This window comes from Hemiscyllium ocellatum, chromosome 4 (assembly GCF_020745735.1).
Source record: "Hemiscyllium ocellatum isolate sHemOce1 chromosome 4, sHemOce1.pat.X.cur, whole genome shotgun sequence".
Classification (NCBI taxonomy): domain Eukaryota; kingdom Metazoa; phylum Chordata; class Chondrichthyes; order Orectolobiformes; family Hemiscylliidae; genus Hemiscyllium; species Hemiscyllium ocellatum.
In genome coordinates, this window is record NC_083404.1 from 29,084,504 (window position 1) to 29,102,555 (window position 18,052).

Sequence of the window (18,052 nt, forward strand, 5' to 3'; positions counted from 1 at the left end):
GGACAAGTTGTTGGAGGGAATCCTAAAGGGCAGGATGTACATGTATTTGGAAAGGCAAGGACTGATTAGGAATAATCAACATGGCTTTGTGTGTGGGCAAGTGTGTCTCACAAACTTGATAGAGTGTTTTGAAGAAGTAACAAAGAGGATTAATGAGGGCATAGCAGTAGATGTGATCTATATGGACTTCAGTAAGGTGTTCGACAAGGTTCCCCATGGGAGACTGGTTAGCAAGGTTAGATCTCATGGAGTATAGAGAGTACTACCACTTGGATACAGAACTGGCTCAAAGGTACAAGACAGAGAGTGGTGGTGGAGGGTTGCTTTTCAGATTGGAGGTCTGTGACCAGTGGAGTGCCACAAGGATCGGTGATGGGTCCACTTATTTTCATCATTTATATAAGTGATTTGGAAGAGGTATAGTTAGTAAGTTTGCAGATGAAACCAAAATTGGAGGTGTAGCACACAATGAAGAAGGTTACCTCAGATTACAAAGGGATCTTGATCAGATGAGCCAATGGGCTAAGGAGCGCAGATGGAGTTTACTTTAGATAGATGTGAGGTGCTTCATTTTGGAAAGGCAAATCTTAGCAGGACTTATACACCTAATGGTAAGAGTCTAGGGAGTGTTGCTGAACAAAGAGACCTTGGAGCGCAAATTCATAGCTCCTTGAAAGTGGAGTCGCAGATGGATAGGATAGTGAAGAAGGCGTTTGGTATACTTTCCTTTATTGGTCAGAGTATTGAGTACAGGAGTTGAGAGGTCATGTACAGGACATTGGTTAGGCCACTTTTGGAATATTGCATGCAATTCTGGTCTGCCTGCTATCAGAATGATGTTGTGAAATTTGAAAGGGTTCAGAAAAGATTTACAAGGATGTTGACAAGATTGGAGGATTTGAGCTGTTGGGAGAGATTGAATAGCCTGTGGCTGTTTTCCCTTGAGTGTTGGAGGCTAAGGGGTGACCTTCTATTTAAACGTTTATAAAATCATGAGGGGCATGGATAGGGTAAATAGACAAGGTCCTTTCCCTGGGGTGGGGACCTCCAGAACTAGAGAGCATAGGCTTAGGATGAGAGGGAAATAATCTAAAAGAGACCTATGGGGCAACTTTTTCATGCAGAGGGTGGTACGTGTATGGAATGAACTGCCAGAGGAAGTGGTGGAGGCTAGTACAATTGCAACATTTAAAAGGCAACTTGGATATGTATATGAATAGGAAGGGTTTGGAGGAATATGGGCTGGGTGCTGGGACTAGATAGGGTTGGATTATCTGATCGGCATGGATGAATTGGACTGAAGGGTCTGTTTCTGTGCTGTACATCTCTTTGACTCTCTGAATCTATGACTTCAGACATTGGGTCACTGAGGAACCTATGACCCTGCTTCCCCTTAGAATTTGTATGCACCTCACTGCCAAATTTCTATGATGTTTCTTACACAGAAATCTCCTGGGATAAGTTCAGTTTGAATTAATAGGCCACATCTGGCCCACAAACAAGATAAAACAACATAGAAATGTTAAGGAAAGAGTTTACAAGTTTTATTTATAATATGCATGGTAAACTGCATGCTTGGAGATAGTGAGGCCTGCACATGCTGGAAGGTCGGAGTCGATAAAATGTGGAGTTGGAAAAAGCACAGTATCAGAACAGCAGGACCTTTCATCAAGATTTACTCATAAATAAATAGAGGGAGGGGGTGGTGTGGGGGAAAGATAGGTGAGATGGTGATAGGTGGATCTGATACATCCAGCACCAAACATTTTTCAGGTATCTAATATACCCCATTAAACACAGGTTAAACACTATTAGAACCTAAAACAACAGTTTTAATCACAGAAACTAATCAGGCTTCCTGACCTTAGGATCCCATGTACTGTCACGACCTGCCTTCCCCTCCCTGTTAGCTAGGTCAGAACTTCAGGTCTTGGGAGTTTTAGCTCACCACTGAGGAAAAGACCGTTTTAAAGTGCGCCTGGTTGCTGTGGTTCCTGGTGTCGGTTCTCTTGGTTCAGAACAGGCCTGTGCCTGGAAGGTCTTGTTCAGATAGCACCCAGTTGGATTCCCCATTCTCAGATGTTCTTTGTTCTGATGATGGTATTGATTTGGCTTCCTGATTCTGCTTCTGTGTTCGGCCTCTGTGGTTCTTTGTTCTGAAGCTCCTTGTTGGGGCTGGGAGCCCGTGGAGAAGCTTTATGTGCAGCCACTTATTGCTGAATAGGCTCTTCCCTCAGGTCAGATCAGGGCTAGCAGTTATAGAACACACAACATTGAACAATACAGCACAGAACAGGCCCTTCGGCCCTCAATGTTGCGCCGACCCGTGAATTAATCATCCTCTTACACTATCCCATCATCATCATCCATGTGTTTATCCAAGATTTTTTAAATCTCCCTAATGTGGCTGAGTTGACTACATTGACAGGTAGGGCATTTCACACCTTTGCCACTCTCAGAGTAAAGAACCTGCCTCTGACATCTGTCTTAAATCTGTCATCCCTCAATTTATAGTTATGCCCCTCGTACAAGCTGATGTCATCATCCTAAGAAAAAGACTTGTCACTGTCTACCCAATCTAATCCTCTGATCATCTTGTATGTCTCTATCAAGTACCGTCTTAGCCGCCTTCTTTCCAATGAGAACAGACCCAAGTTTCTCAGCCTTTTCTCATAAGACCTTCCCTCCAGACCAGGCAACATCCTGGTAAGTCTCTTCTGCACTTTTTCCAATGCTTCCACATCCTTCTTGTAATGGGGGCAACCAAAACTGAACACAATATTCCAAGTGCGGCGGACTAACGTTTTGTATCATTACGGCTCCGGCACTCGATCCCTCAACCAATAAAACCTAACACACCATATGCCTTCCTAACAGCACTATCAACCTGGGTGACAACTTTCAGGGATCTATGTACGTGGACTCCAAGATCCCTCTGCACATCCACACTACCAAGAATCTTTCCAATGACCAGTATTCTGCCTTCCTGTTACTCTTCCCAAAGTGAATCACCTCACATTTATCTGCATTGAACTCCATTTGCCACCTCTCAGCCCAATTCTGCAGTTTATCCATTCAAGTCACCCTCGGAACGTGCAGCCCTCCACTCCTCCGTTCCAACCCAACCTCACTATCAAACTGGCAGACAAGGGAGGCACGGTGGTAGTTTGGCGCACTGATCTTTACACCGCTGAGGCTAAACGCCAGCTTTCGGACTGCCCCCTTGACCATGACCCCACTTCCCACCACCAAACCATCATCTCCCAGACCATCCATAACCTCATCTCCTCAGGGGATCTCCCATCCACCGCCTCCAAACTCATAGTCCCACAACCCTGCACCGCCCTTTTCTACCTCCTGCCCAAAATCCACAAACCTGACTGCCCAGGCCAACCCATTGTCTCAGCCTGCTCCTGCCCCACCGAACTCATCTCTGCATACCTCGACACGGTACTGTCCCCCTTAGTCCAAGAACTCCCCACCTACGTTCGGGACATCACCCACGCCCTCCACCTCCTCCATGATTTTCGCTTCTCCGGTCCCCAATGCCTTATCTTCACTATGGACATCCAGTCCCTATACACCTCCATCCCCCATCACGAAGGACTCAAAGCCCTCCGCTTCTTTCTTTCCCGCCGTACCAACCAGTACCCTTCCACTGACACCCTCCTTTGACTGACTGAACTGGTCCTCACTCTGAACAACTTCTCTTTCCAATCCTCCCACTTCCTCCAAACCAAAGGAATAGCCATGGGCACCCGCATGGGCCCCAGCTATGTCTGTCTCTTCGTAGGATATGTGGAACAGTCCATCTTCCACAGCTACATTGGCACCACCCCCCACCTTTTCCTCTGCTACATCGATGACTGTATTGGCGCTGCCTCGTGCTCCCACGAGGAGGTTGAACAGTTCATCCCCTTTACTAACACCTTCCACCCCGACCTCAAATTTACCTGGACCATCTCAGACTCCTCCCTCCCCCTCCTAGACCTCTCCATTTCTATCTCGGGCGACCGAATCAACACGGACATTTGCTATAAACTGACTGATTCCGACTCCCACCCTGCCCCTGTAAAAACGCCATCCCATATTCCCAATTCCTTCGTCTCCGCTGCATCTGCTCCCAGGAGGACCAGTTCTAATATTGTACAAACCAGATGGCCTCGTTCTTCAAAGACCGCAATTTCCTCCCAGACGTGATCGGCGATGCTCTCCGCCGCATCTCCTCCACTTCCCGTTCCTCCGCCCTTGAGCCCCGCCCCTCCAATCACCACCAGGACAGAACCCCACTGGTCCTCACCTACCACCCCACCAACCTCCATATACATCGTATCATCCGTCATCATTTCTGCCACCTCCAAACAGACCCCACCACCAGGGATATATTTCCCTTCCCTCCCCTATCAGCGTTCCGAAAAGACCACACCCTCCGTGACTCCCTCGTCAGGTCCACACCCCCCACCAACCCAACCTCCACTCCTGGCATCTTCCCCTGCAACCGCAAGAAATGCAAAACTTGCACCCACACCTCCCCCCTTACTTCCCTCCAAGGCCCCAAGGGATCCTTCCATATCCACCACAAATTCACCTGCACCTCCACACACATCATTTACTGCATCCGCTGCACCCGATGTGGCCTCCTCTATATTGGGGAGACAGGCTGCCTACTTGCGGAACGTTTCAGAGAACACCTCTGGAACACCCGGACCAACCAACCCAACCACCCCATGGCTCAACACTTCAACTCCCCCTTCCACTCCACCAAGGACATGCAGGCCTTGGACTCCTCCATCGCCAGACCATAACAACACGACGGCTGGGGGAAGAACACCTCATCTTCCACCTAGGAACCCTTCAACCACAAGGAATGAACTCCGATTTCTCCAGTTTCTTCATTTCCCCTCCCCCCACCTTGTCTCAGTCCCAACCCTCGAACTCAGCATCACCTTCCTAACCTGCAATCTTCTTCCTGACCTCTCTGCCCCCATCCCCACTCTGGCCTATCATCCTCACCTTAACCTCCTTCCACCTATCGCATTTCCAACACCCCTCCCCCAAGTCCCTCCTTATCTTAGCCTGCTTGGCACACTTTCCTCATTCCTGAAGAAGGGCTCATGCCTGAAACATCAATTCTCCTGCTCCTTGGATGCTGCCTGACCTGCTGCGTTTTTTCAGCAACACATTTTCAGCAGTTAATCCAAGTCCCCCTGCAACCTGCAACATTCTTCCACACTGTCCACTACTCCACCGACTTTTGTGTCATCAGCAAACTTACTAACCCATCCACCTATGGCTGCGTCTTAAGTCATTTATAAAAATGACAAACGGCAGTGGTCCCAAAACAGATATTGTGGATCACCACTAGTAACTGGACTCCAGGCTGAATATTTTCCATCAACCACCACTCGTTGCCTTCTTACAGAAAGCCAGTTTCTAATCCAAACTGCTAAATCACCCTCAATTCCATGCCTCTGCATTTTCTCCAACAATCTATCATGTGGAACCTTATCAAAGGCTTTACTGAAGTCCATGTACACCACATCAATTGCCCTACCCTCATGTACATGCTTGGTCACCTTCTCAAAAAACTGAGGTTTGTGAGACATGACATGCCCTTGACAAAACCATGTTGACTCTCTGTAATCAAATTGTACAGACTGTGTGCCCTTTTATCTGCCTTCAAATCTGTGTTGTCCATTGTGTTTCCTTCTGAAATCAATTGGCTTCCTAATAGTTAAGCATATGTGTAAAGGGATTTTTATAGAAGTTGAATATTCAGTATCTGTGTAGGTCCCATACAGTCTGTGCTGGGTAATTTGAGGTGTAAATGTTAGTTTCAGTCTATAGTGTTAGGTTCGGTTGATTGTCATCTTAGAGTGGAAGTGTAAATTGGAATTCCAAGCTGAACAATGGTTCCACGTAGCCATCTGTGTTGTATATTTTTCGCAAGCCCACCCCAGCTGTCTCCTTTACTTTTAAAAGTTTTAACAAGTCCATGGCTTTGCTCCAATATTTTAGATGATGTGGATTTTGGCTCAAACCTACAATACCAAACATTAATCAGACTTGATTTGGAGATGTCTGTGTTGGACTGGGGTGTAAAAAGTTAAAAATCACACAACACCAGATTATAGTCCAACAGGTTTAATTGGAAGCACACTAGTTTTCGGAGCAACGCTCCTTCTTCAGGTGGTTGTAGAGGACACAATTGTTAGACACAGAATTTATAGCAAATTTTGCTATAAATTCTGTGTCTTACAATTGTGTCCTCCACAACCACCTGATGAAGGAGCGGCGCTCCAAAAGCTAGTGTGCTTCCAATTAACCCTGGTGTTTTGTGATTTTTAACTTAGTCAGACTTCAACTTCAGTACAATGTAGCTGCTTGGGACCAACGTACTGTTCAAGTCATCATTCTCCTTGAGGACGTTTAATGCAAAGCAACTTACTTTTATTCACTCATGACATTTTTCATGACACTTTTTGTCATTTATATAAATGATTTGTGTGTGAACATAAGAGGTCTACTTAGTATATTTGCAAATAATGCCAAAATTAGAGGTGTGGTGGACAGCGAAGAAGGTTACCTCATAGTACAATCGAATCTTGATCAGATGGGCTAATGGGCGGAAGAGTGGCAGTTGGAGTTTAATTTAAATAAATGTGAGGTGCTGTATTTTCGAAAGGCAAATCAGAGCAGGACTTATACACCTAATGATAAGGTCCTGGGGAATGTTGTTGCACAAAAAGACCTTGGAGTGCAGGTTCATAGCTCCTTGAAAGTGGAGTTGCAGGTGTTTGGTATGCTTTCCTTAATTGGTCAGAGCATTGAGTTGAGAGGTCATGTTGCGGTTATACAGGACATTGGTTAGGCCACTTTTGGAAAATTGTGTCCAATTCTGATCTGCCTCCTATCAGAAAAGGTTCAGAAAATATTTACAAGGATCTTGTCAGGGTTGAAGTGTTTGAGCTATTGGGAGAGGCTGAATAGGCGAGGGCTGCTTTCCTTGGAGCATCAGAGATGGAGGGGTGACCTTATACAGGTTTATAAAATCATGAGGGGCATGGATAGGGTAAATAGATAAAGTATTTTCCCTGCGTTGGGGAAGTCCAGAATTAGAGGGCATAGTTTAGTGTGAGAGGGGAAAAATTTAAAAGGGACCTAAGTGGCAACATTTCAGCAAAGAGTTGTGCGTGTATGGAATGAGTTGGCAGAGGAGATGGTGGAGGCTGGTACAATTGCAACATTTAAAAGGCATCTGGGTGGGTATATGAATAAGAAGGGTTTGGAGGTATACGGGGCCAAGTGCTGGCAAATAGGACTAGATTAGGTTAGGATACCTGGTCAGCATGGTCAAGTTGGACTGAGGTGACTGTTTCCATGCTGCACATCTCTATTATTCTATGACTCTATGACATGCCTTCTACGACATACCTGTATCTGTGGTCACGTTGCGAGACAGAGTCCAGAATGAAAGGTAGGCCCACAGGTTGATGTATGTACAAAAATCTGAATGGACAATTCGTTAGTTGTAAGCAGTATGTCAAATCCTAAACTGAGCTCAGTGTTCACAACCAACGCTCCAATGTACACACCCATAAGTGATTTATTTGCTAATTCCTTTCTCCCAAGAACAACAAAGGATTGGAATGATGTCCCATAATCTGAATACCATGCATGTTTAAGGAAAGCATGTTCAAAGTTTCAAATTAATTCAGCCACTGACTGCTCGTTGTGCATCTCCCGTGAAACTCCATAATAAAAGATAATGGAGAGAAAGTTTACCATGTCAACATGCTGACTCTACTACAGGATTGACTTGTTATCATCCAATCAACATCCAGGATAGGCTTTCAAAATTCTCTTTTAAAAGTGCTGTCACTGGGTTCATCCATAAGGAGGATGTTTGCCAATGTGATTCGAGCAGTGGAGCTTGAAGTTTCTTTGCAACTCTTGTGTCTTGTAGAACTATATCTTCATATGAAATTACAAAGCGGCAGTAAGTGGTCCTACTTTGCTCACCATGTTAATTTGGATGAAAAAGTATTCGGGAGAAAGAGCAACCATGTTTAAAAAATAGTGCTTGAACCCCAGCTATTCACAATGTACATAAATGGCCTGGATGAGGGAATCAAGTATGCTGATGACAAAACTGAGCAGGATTGTGAATCGTGAGGAGGATGCAAGGAGACATCAAAGGTGATTTCAATAAGTTGAGTGAGTGGGCCATTGCATGGCAGATGCAGTACAACCTGGATAAATGTGAAGTTATACAGAAAGGAAGAGTGTTACTTAAATGGAGATGTATTGGGAAATGGTGATATACAAAGGGACCTGGGTGTCCTTGAACACCAGTCAATGAAACTAGACAGGGGCAGGAAACAATTAAAAAACACAGGTTGTGTGCTGGCCATCATTGCCAGAGAATTTAAGTTCAAAATTAGGGATGTCTTACTGCAGCTACACACGGCCTTGGTGAGATCACAACTGGAGTATCAGGTATTGTTTATTCTCCCCGACTAAGAAAGGATATTCTTGTTATAGAGAGAGTGCAGCCAAGATTCACTAGGCTGATACCAGCGATGGAAGGACTGTCCTATGCGGAGAGATATGTTCAACTGGGCCTGTATTAAGTAGAGTCGAAGAGTGTGGTGCTGGAAAAGCACCAGTTAGGCAGCATCTGAGGAGCAAGAGAATCGATGTTTTAGGCATCAGCTCTTCATCAGGAATTAGGCTTGTGGGCCAAAGGGACAGAGATAAATGGGAGGAGGGTGGGGCTGGGGGAAAGGTAGCTACGAATGTGATAGCTGAAGGTAGGGGTGAAAGTAATAGGTCGGAGAAGAGATTGGAGCAGATAGGTGGGAAGGAAGATGGACAGGTAGGACCATTCAATGAGGGTGGTGCCAAATTGGAAGGTGGGGACTGGGATAATTTGGGGGGAGGAGAAATGGGGTAACTAATGAAAACCACATTGATCCTGTGTGGTTGGAGGGTCCCACGGTGGAAGATGATGCGTTCTTCCTCCAGATGTCAGGTGGTTAGGGTTTGGCAATGGAGGAGACCCAGGACCTGCATGTCCTTGGCGGAATGAGAGGGGGAGTGAAAGTGGTCAGTCACAGGGCGGTGGGGTTGGTTGGTGCGGGTGTCCCAGAGATGTTCTCTGAAACTCTAGCTGCATTAGTTAGAGTTTAGAAGGATGAGCGAGAATCTGATTGAAACGTGTAAAATTCTAATAGGCTGGATAGACTAGATGCAGGGAGAATATTTTCTCTGGTTGGGGAGTCTAGAGACAAGGAGACAGTTTTGGGACTTGGGACAAACCATTTAGGATTGAAATGGGTAAAATGTTCTTCATTCAAAGGGTAGCGAACCACAGAAAACTGGAAGTTCAAGAAAGAGATTGATAATACTTTACGTTTTAAAGGCACCAAGGATTGAAGGGAGTAAGCTGCAATATGGCATTGAAATAGAGGATCAGTCATGATTAAATGGAATGGTGGAGCTGCCTTAAAGAGCCAAATGATGTACTCTTGCTCCTAGTTTCTTTGTATGTTGAGGGTTGACCTTATAGAGGTTTAGGAGAAAGCGAGGACTGCAGATGCTGGAGATCAGAGCTGAAAATGTGTTGCTGGAAAAGTGCAGTAGGTCAGGCAGCATCCAAGGAGCAGGAGAATCGACGTTTCGGGCATGAGCCCTTCTTCAGGAAACATTCCTGAAGAAGGGCTCATGCTCGAAATGTCGATTCTCCTGCTCCTTGGATGCTGCCTGACCTGCTGCACTTTTCCAGCAACACATTTTCAGCTCTGATCTCCAGCATCTGCAGTCCTCACTTTCTCCACTTTAACTGTAGGCAGAATCAGGAGCTGAATGCAGTTGGGAAAAAATAAACTTTCAATAAATCTGATGTACACTTGATAAAGCAATCATGAAACACCTTGAGAGATTTTCATTTCCACTAGGTGGTTATTCTGTCATAAAAACAAACTTCTACTCAAAAAACCCAACAAATATTTTAGTAGCTTCTGTAAGCGGGGTCTATCAAATGTGAACTCAGCCTTTAGCTAAGTGTCTTTGCAACTTTTGAAACTGAGACAGCAGGGGATGCAAGATGGTGGCGATCTAAGGGGTGTGCTTTGCTGAGCACTGCATCTCAGTTCAGGCAGAGTAGCACTTTCACCATCCCACAAATCATTTCTACGATAATTTTAAACCGAGACAAGCATTCAGCTGTAATACCACACCATAGAAAATGTCAATAATGAACTAAATCGAAATTACAGAAATAATAGCTGAATAGCTACACTAGATGTCTTTTTAGTCAAAGCAATCCGGCTGGTGGGGAGAGGGCAGAGGCTTTCCCCAATTCTGAGACCAGTAGTTTGAAAGACTGGGGATTTAAATAACTTCAGATTATGAGTTGCTTAAACAGACATGATCCATCTTTCAAGGAGTTGGATCTACTACATTGATATATACTTCCCCACTATGGATTAAGGCCTATGGAATTGCAAAAATAGTCTGTTCAACTTCATTTTGGCACTGTTTTCAAATGGAACTTAAGTTTGGGTTTCCAACCAATGTGATTCATATTCCATTACCTTCAGCAAAAGTTGTTCTGTCAGAATTTGAGGTGGGATTTCTGCATGCTAGAACCATTTGCCACTTTTTAAAGGTCTCTAGCATCAGCCCAGCAAATCCAAAATTCACCCTATAGAATCATGCAATGGAGTAAAATAATGCCTATTCCAGGTCTTGAAATTTACTATTGCATCTTCTTCAACCAGCCTTCAAACAGTGCATTTTAAATTACAGCAACTAGCTGTACATAAAATAATTCATTTTCCCCTCGTTTTCTGAACTACCTTAACTCCTTGTCCTCTGCTATTAAACCTCATGTCAGTGCAAACTGTGGAATATAGTATTAGTTAAAAACATTTTGATATGTTGCCGGTTTCACAATAAAGACTGAGAGGCAGCTATGTTTCGTTCACTCAGGAATAATTATATTGAGAAAGTAAGCAACCGAACACCATTCACAAAATAATAACATTTGTTGTTATCAACTACAAGGAACCTCTTAAACTCTAGTCCTTGTTTTATTGTGTCTTTAATTAATACATGATAAACAAACCACATGCTATAAAGAGAAGCAATGATCCAAACTGAAAATTGCAGCATTTATATGGTAGCAACACAACATTTCAAAATCCTAATGTGATAGTCAGAGCACGGATATTCTAGCTAATGTACTTTTGTGGTAGAGTAAGCAGTCAGAGTATTTATTCCTATCATGTGCTGGTTGCATTAATGAGGTACACCTCATTTTACTTTCATAACTTCAGGTTTGAATAAATTGCCTTTAATGATCGTCATTCTGGTTGCATAACCTTTGCACTTCAGACTATAGCTGTTCGTGCTGAGAGATAGTCATGGTACAGCTAGCTAGGTAAAGGCATTGATCAGAACAATAAGGTAATTGTTGAGCAAACAGAAGAGTTGCTCATGAGAGTGTGGGTATAAGGACAGTGGAAGGAGGTTGTGTGATAAAGTAAGGAGCAGAAAAATAAAGGAGGCATAGGATCTGATAAGTAAATATGGTAAGTTATGTCTAGTTCAGCAAAGAAGAAAGTGATCAAAAGATAAAATTACATTCTACAAAGATAAAGAATGGAATCTTAAATTTCTTTGGTGAAGTCTAAGTTGTGTTGAGCTATTTTGAGGATTTCTTGATACGAGGCTTAGTGTGTATTCTTGTCATATCTTACTAAATTTGCCTCGTTAATGAGCTACTCCATTAATATGCTGTCCTTCATGTCCAACTTCTACTCCAGCTCACCGTCCATCATTCCCAGTACACTCATCACTCGATGAGTTTCCCAGAATTCACAAGCATCACTTGCACCTGTGCCATCTTTAAAACCTACTGTGCACCTGGTTAAGCGGTCAGTTCAAAGCTGACCTGCACGATTCTTGACATTTGCCCCCTGTCTGCCACGTCTGGGGCAAAGGTGCCATATGGCAGTGTCCAGGGGAGCTCCTGCTGGATGGGGTGATGTCCAGATGGGACTTGCTATCATCCAGGCCTGCAGCAGAGAACAAAAGACCAGACCATGCTAAACTGGTCTGAGATTACCACCAGGTTATTGCAGTCTCAGCCATCCAGAGAAATGCACAGCAGTGTAGCAAGAAGGCCAATAACTTTGATTAGATTACTTACAGTGTGGAAACAGGCCCTTCGGCCCAACAAGTCCACACCGACCCGCTGAAGCGCAACCCACCCATACCCCTACATTTACCCCTTACCTAACACTACAGGCAATTTAGCATAGCCAATTCACCTGACCCGCACATCTTTGGACTGTGGGAGGAAACCGGAGCACCCGGAGGAAACCCACGCAGACACGGGGAGAACGTGCAAACTCCACACAGTCAGTTGCCTGAGGCGGGAATTGAACCCAGGTCCCTGGCGCTGTGAGGCAGCAGTGCTAACCACTGTACCACCGTGCCGCCCAAATTCTCCACTATTCCAGCATAAATCTTCTCTCCCACACCTTACATTCACTGTACTTCTATAATTGCCTCCACCTCCCACCAAGGCTCACGTTGTAACATGTTCACTATTATCTGCAACATCCTCCCTCACTTGTTGTCACCTACACCTAACGCCTGACACCATGAACCCTGCATGTCCTCCTCACTTGCTCAGGATACAGGTCGTTCTGTTATAATGCATTTCACATCAATGTGAATTCACTGTAATGCGATTGATGAATTGGGGACGTTTTTCTACGGCGTGAACTTTTAAAACGTGTGTTGGTTGTAACGCGATTACAGTGCCAACACTTTAAGCGCGGTTTCTAAAGTGCAATTTTTTAATAACGAGGCATTGCAAAAGAACACACCCATCACAGTATCGAAGAACTGACTGTACCTTTCCACTTGCATCAAAACTAATAGCTGTGTCACCCACTTTCATTTTCTGAAATATCACCCTGTCCCTTATTCCTTGAAGTAAAAAGCCCACAATAGGTTGTGTTTTGCTCATCATTTGGCTCCTCCTCCCTTACAAGGAGAGGATTCTGACTCTGACCACTCAGAGTTATTGCACTGGTATCCAAGGCAGTCCTTGACTTACTGCGTCATGTGCCCCTGAGTGAAAGCTATTTCTCTTGATTTGACAGAAGACTGCTGACTAGAATGGCAAGGGTTCAGGCTTAGTGCCAGGTTTATGCACTAAATAGCGTGGCAAGACAGTGGTGATATGGGCTTGGTATTGCTGGCTAAGGGGGAAAAGTGCAAAAGGGCAGGGCAAGGCAAGGATGCTGTGAGTATCCAGATGGGCTCAGAGTGAGTGATCACTATGACAGGGAGTGAACATACAGCCTGGTGCAGTCCATGAGCTGGGTGCACGTCCCCAGCACGATGTCCTTACTGCAGATATACAAGATCAATGCTAGTGTAACCAGAGGTGCTACACTGAAGTGCAGAACCATCCTGAAAGTGTATCAGAGAAGTGCCTTGAGGGTCATAGAGGCTGGCACATATCAAATGCCAATCTCCTGTGGACATGGGTATGTCTGTGGCTGGTGCCCATGGTATGCACCCTGAGATGTTGATGCCCAGTTTCCAACATGGAGGTCATTTGGAGCAAATGGTGAGCTGAATCTGCCAGGCGCTTGCCTTGGTTTCTTTGTCACATTTTTCCAATGTTGCGCTTGTTTGGCACATTTAGTAACTGGGATTTTGAATATTAATTTGGTGGGTTGTGGCATTTAGCCCACGGTAATCCTCATCAATTGGGATCTTGTTGTTGCCGACAGAAAATCTCACTATGCCACTTCTGAAAAGCATAAATAAATGAAGTCTTATCACCGAGATAGACATTGCCGAATTTGTCACTCAATTCTGCCACACACACCTCACCATAGCCCATGTCGCTTGAAACCATATAAGATTCTGTACATTATGAGAAAATATTATAGGATTATAACAGCAGGATATAATCATGTAATGGTTGGATATTATATAATTTAGAAATTTTTACAAAAAATTGCTTCAAAGATAATTCTGAGGATAGGTGATGGATTATTCTGGAGATGTACTAAATGAATATTATGATTGTTCTGAGGACAAAACAGAGGACTATATGAAAGTGAGTGACATCCTGTAAGAGTGTTACATATTTTACTGAGATGATAGCTGACGGGTACAATAGTGTTATTATAACTTTCTGTTTAATGTAAAAGACATAAGGAATACAATTTTACCACAGATTTTGGCAGCTTCATCAGCTCAATGGAACATGCTGTGCACTTGGAGTAGAAAGCTCCATTGACAATGACAGCTCTGACTTCTCAAAACTTTCTATTTTTAAAAATTAAGAGGAATAACAAACATTAGAAATATAAATTCAAACTGTGGGAGGAATTTGTGGGACCAATAATTGACAAGGTATTTGTTGCCTGCGGCTGAAATACAATGGGCAAATATGAAAAAAATTCCATTGGAATAAAACTAATACATAACCTTATGGCCCAAATGGCAGAATTTTCATTAACATATCTTACTATAAGGCCCTAAAACTAACTGTTGTTGCAAGTGAACACGTTCCAGTTTACTCCACACTCAGCCTCTGTGAGCAGCTTCAGGCTGTGAATATATATTCAGGGGAGACAAAAGAGCTGAGGCCCTGAAGTTCCCACTTGCTGGCTGCACAATGCGAGGTAACTCCTTTTCCATTATTGAAACTTGCTGCTTGTCAGGGAATGACCACGTGTTGTTTAGTGCTCTTTCAAATCTCTCTTTTCCTCTCAATTCTTCTAGAGATAGAGAAAACTCGGGCTTGAGGTCTTCTTTGGTGACTGACTTTATTTTGCATGGCACAAAGACTGGTACTGGTAGGACATTCTTATATGGGAGCTGATACTCCACTGCTTTCTCTCCAAGTCTGCCTATCCTCATCTTCTGATCAGGAGAATTCTGCACAATGAATGTGACCTGTTGGTTCTGGCCATAGTGTTCTTTTCTAGTGCTATCATCTTCAGTCAGAGCATTTCTGTTAAATCAAACATGGTGTATTAATGGACTTGTACAAATATGACAAAACAAGTCCAAACTAAAATATATCAAATAACCAAAAGCATTAAAATCCATTTAAATTCATGTTATACTTCAAGATTTCATTGATTTTTTTTAGAAGATTAATGCTGCTACATTTGGGTAACTTGATTTACAATCATCAGATCCTTTCCACAAAAATCTTTCATCAAAACCTTCAATTAGAACAAAGTGCTGAACATTTTTTAGCATTCTAGGATTGGAAACAAATATGTAGCAAGAAGCATTTATTACTGAGACTACTAATTGATTGTTGATTCTAGCCATTTTGTTGCTGCCAATACCTGTTTCACACATGGATTTGTTCTGAACAGGACGGGGAACTGTTGTGACCAGTTGACATCATGAAGGAATCCTTGACCTATATGCGTCCTATCAGAATGGAATAAGGGTGTATTCTTGCACCATTACAGACGTGTGTCCCCATCTCAAATATTCAAGCAACCCTGGCCCTGGGACTTGGCAAAGCAGACACCCGTCCTGCCATTCTGTTCAATCTCTAATGTAATTTCTCTTTCCTAATCACATCATTGGAACAATCTATTTCCAATGACAATAAATTAGTGCAAATAATTTAGTGAAGAATCAAAATAAACAAAGTTATTAGGTATGTTCAAAATTTCTCAAGATATTTAACATCTAATTTCTTTAAGTGCAAATTAGAATCTAAAGTGGTTTATAGTACACAACACAAAATGACACAGGCAAATCCTCTCTCAAATCTGGAAAAGAGCCACATTTGATAAAACAAACTGTTACCTCGAATATAAATGTTCTCAATTCCTGCTGCTTACCCCAAAGGAAATGTCCCCTCTGTCACACACAATGTTAAGATTTTGACAGGGAGTTGCTGTTATCCGCGATCAAATGTAACTTGCTCAATGTTGACAATGCAAAACACTATTGAAAGAACCTGTTAGAAAAAATATCCTATACCTGTTCAGTGCCTTCGTTACCATCATCAGATCCTGCCAACAAGCAGTGAAATACTCTTTGTTTGCCGAATTGACCTCCTTTATATCACATCTTAGGGCAGCAGAGGGTAAACCAACATTAAATCTCTTAAATTTAGAAACTGAAAACATCTTTAAACAGTATCTTCAGAAATACAGGCAAGATCCTATGTGTGTTCTTAAAGAGTGACTCAATGTAAAAGCCTTAGCTGGCTGACGTCACACCGTGGGGCATGTGCTTAAATAGGTTAGTGCTCCTATTTCTGTTTTGGTTGCATCACTTAATTACTGAGTTCCAAACTTGGCAGAGCAATATGGACTGAACTAATTGCAACAGCTACACAAAACACTCAGGTGGCCCAGAAATACCTTTCTTATGTTTCTCAAAGACCTGGTCAGAACAGAATGTAGTATCTGTCCATACATTGAATTAACCTTTTTGAGTCTGTATGAAATATATTGTAATTATCTGTGTTATTACAATTTCAACCACTGGAGTTCCAACAGGTGGGAAAGGTTCTCTGAGTAATATCTTGGGAATGAGGACTAGGTAATTGGTATTTTGCAATCTCACTGAATCCCCATTTCTATTGTGCGATACCTGCATTTGGAACTCAGACACAGAAAGTAAAGGTTTCATTATGGAAACTAAATAGGAATAAAATGTTGCTTCCATATTTCAGTTTGTCGAGCTTAAATACTGGACATTATATTCAGAAGCACTGAAAAAGTGCTACAGGCTGGAGTGTTGAGAAAACAAAATGTCCTTAAAAGATTAAATTTTAATGGCAATTATAATGGTTCTGTTCGCCGAGCTGGAAATTTGTGTTGCAGACGTTTTGTCCCCTGTCTAGGTGACATCCTCAGTGCTTGGGAGCCTCCTGTGAAGCGCTTCTGTGATGTTTCCTCTGGCATTTGTAGTGATTTGTACCTGCCGCTTCCGGTTGTCAGTTCCAGCTGTCCGCTGCAGTGGCTGGTATATTGGGTCCAAGTCGATGTACTTATTGATTGAATCTGTGGATGAATGCCATGCCTCTAGGAATTCCCTGGCTGTTCTCTGTTTGGCTTGTCCTATAATAGTAGTGTTATCAATGGCGTGAAGGGACTAATTGGCTCCCCTCCACGATGCCTTCCTTCACCCTTACCATCTGCTGCTAGAGGCATCACTATATTCTTCAGCATAGTAGTGACAATCAGAAGCAATACTTGAGTTGTGACTGACCAAAGGTTCATCAAAACTTCCTTGTTTTTGCACTGTATGCCTCTAAGTATAACATCCAGGATTAGGTATGCCCTATTAATAACCTTCCCAAATTATTCTGCCACCTTCAGCAATCTGCATTCATATAACCCTAAGGTCCCCCTGCTCCTTTTAAATTTGTACTCTTTGGTTTATTACCTCTTCCTTAAGTATCACTTCATACTTCTCTGCATTTAATTTTGTATTTCACATATCTGCTCATTCCACTAGTCTGTCTACAGCCCTTTGAAGACTATCACAATCCTCGTCATAGTTCACAGTACTTCCAAGTTTTGTATCATCCACAGTTTTTAAAATTGTGCCTGTACACGCAACTTTATGCCTTTACTTTAGATCAGGAAAAGACGTGATCCTAATACTGACCCCTGGGAAAGCCTGCTACATACCTTCCTCCAGTCAGAATTATGATTGCTCTCTGATTCCTGTCACTTACCTACCTTGGTACATGCTGCCTCTGTCCCATTTATTCTAAAGGCTCTTATGTTGCAATTTATCAAGGATCCTTGCCAAGTTCCTCATCAACCCTCTCTGTTAACCTCATCAAATCATTCAATCAAGTTAGTTAAGCTAAGGATATAAACTGTCATCCTATTTTATGCCTTCTCAACAATGAGCTGGATGGCATCATTAGGCTTTCTGACAGGGAGTGATCTTTTTGAAAAAGCTGTTCTACTCATTTTGACAAATTATGCTGATTTTAAGTTACACAAGCATTTGTTTC

At 43.1% G+C, this 18,052-nt stretch overlaps 1 protein-coding gene across 1 annotated transcript; it reads right to left on the bottom strand.

The window, feature by feature from the left end:
- Positions 1-14,439: 14,439 nt before the first annotated feature.
- Positions 14,440-16,202, bottom strand: LOC132815173 (telethonin-like). The gene is made up of 2 exons (XM_060823986.1): positions 16,054-16,202; positions 14,440-15,055 (listed from the first exon to the last, which is right to left on the bottom strand). Exons 1-2 carry the CDS (start codon positions 16,200-16,202, stop codon positions 14,626-14,628), a joined length of 579 nt encoding a protein of 192 aa, XP_060679969.1. The 3' UTR covers positions 14,440-14,625.
- Positions 16,203-18,052: the final 1,850 nt, after the last annotated feature.

Bases quoted from the DNA above. Each gene is read 5' to 3' on its own strand.
- LOC132815173 (XM_060823986.1), bottom strand. From the start codon at position 16,202: ATGTTTTCAGTTTCTAAATTTAAGAGATTTAATGTTGGTTTACCCTCT. The intron at 15,056-16,053 runs GTATAGGATATT...TTGATTTAACAG, and splicing joins GTAACGAAGGCACTGAACAG to AAATGCTCTGACTGAAGATG.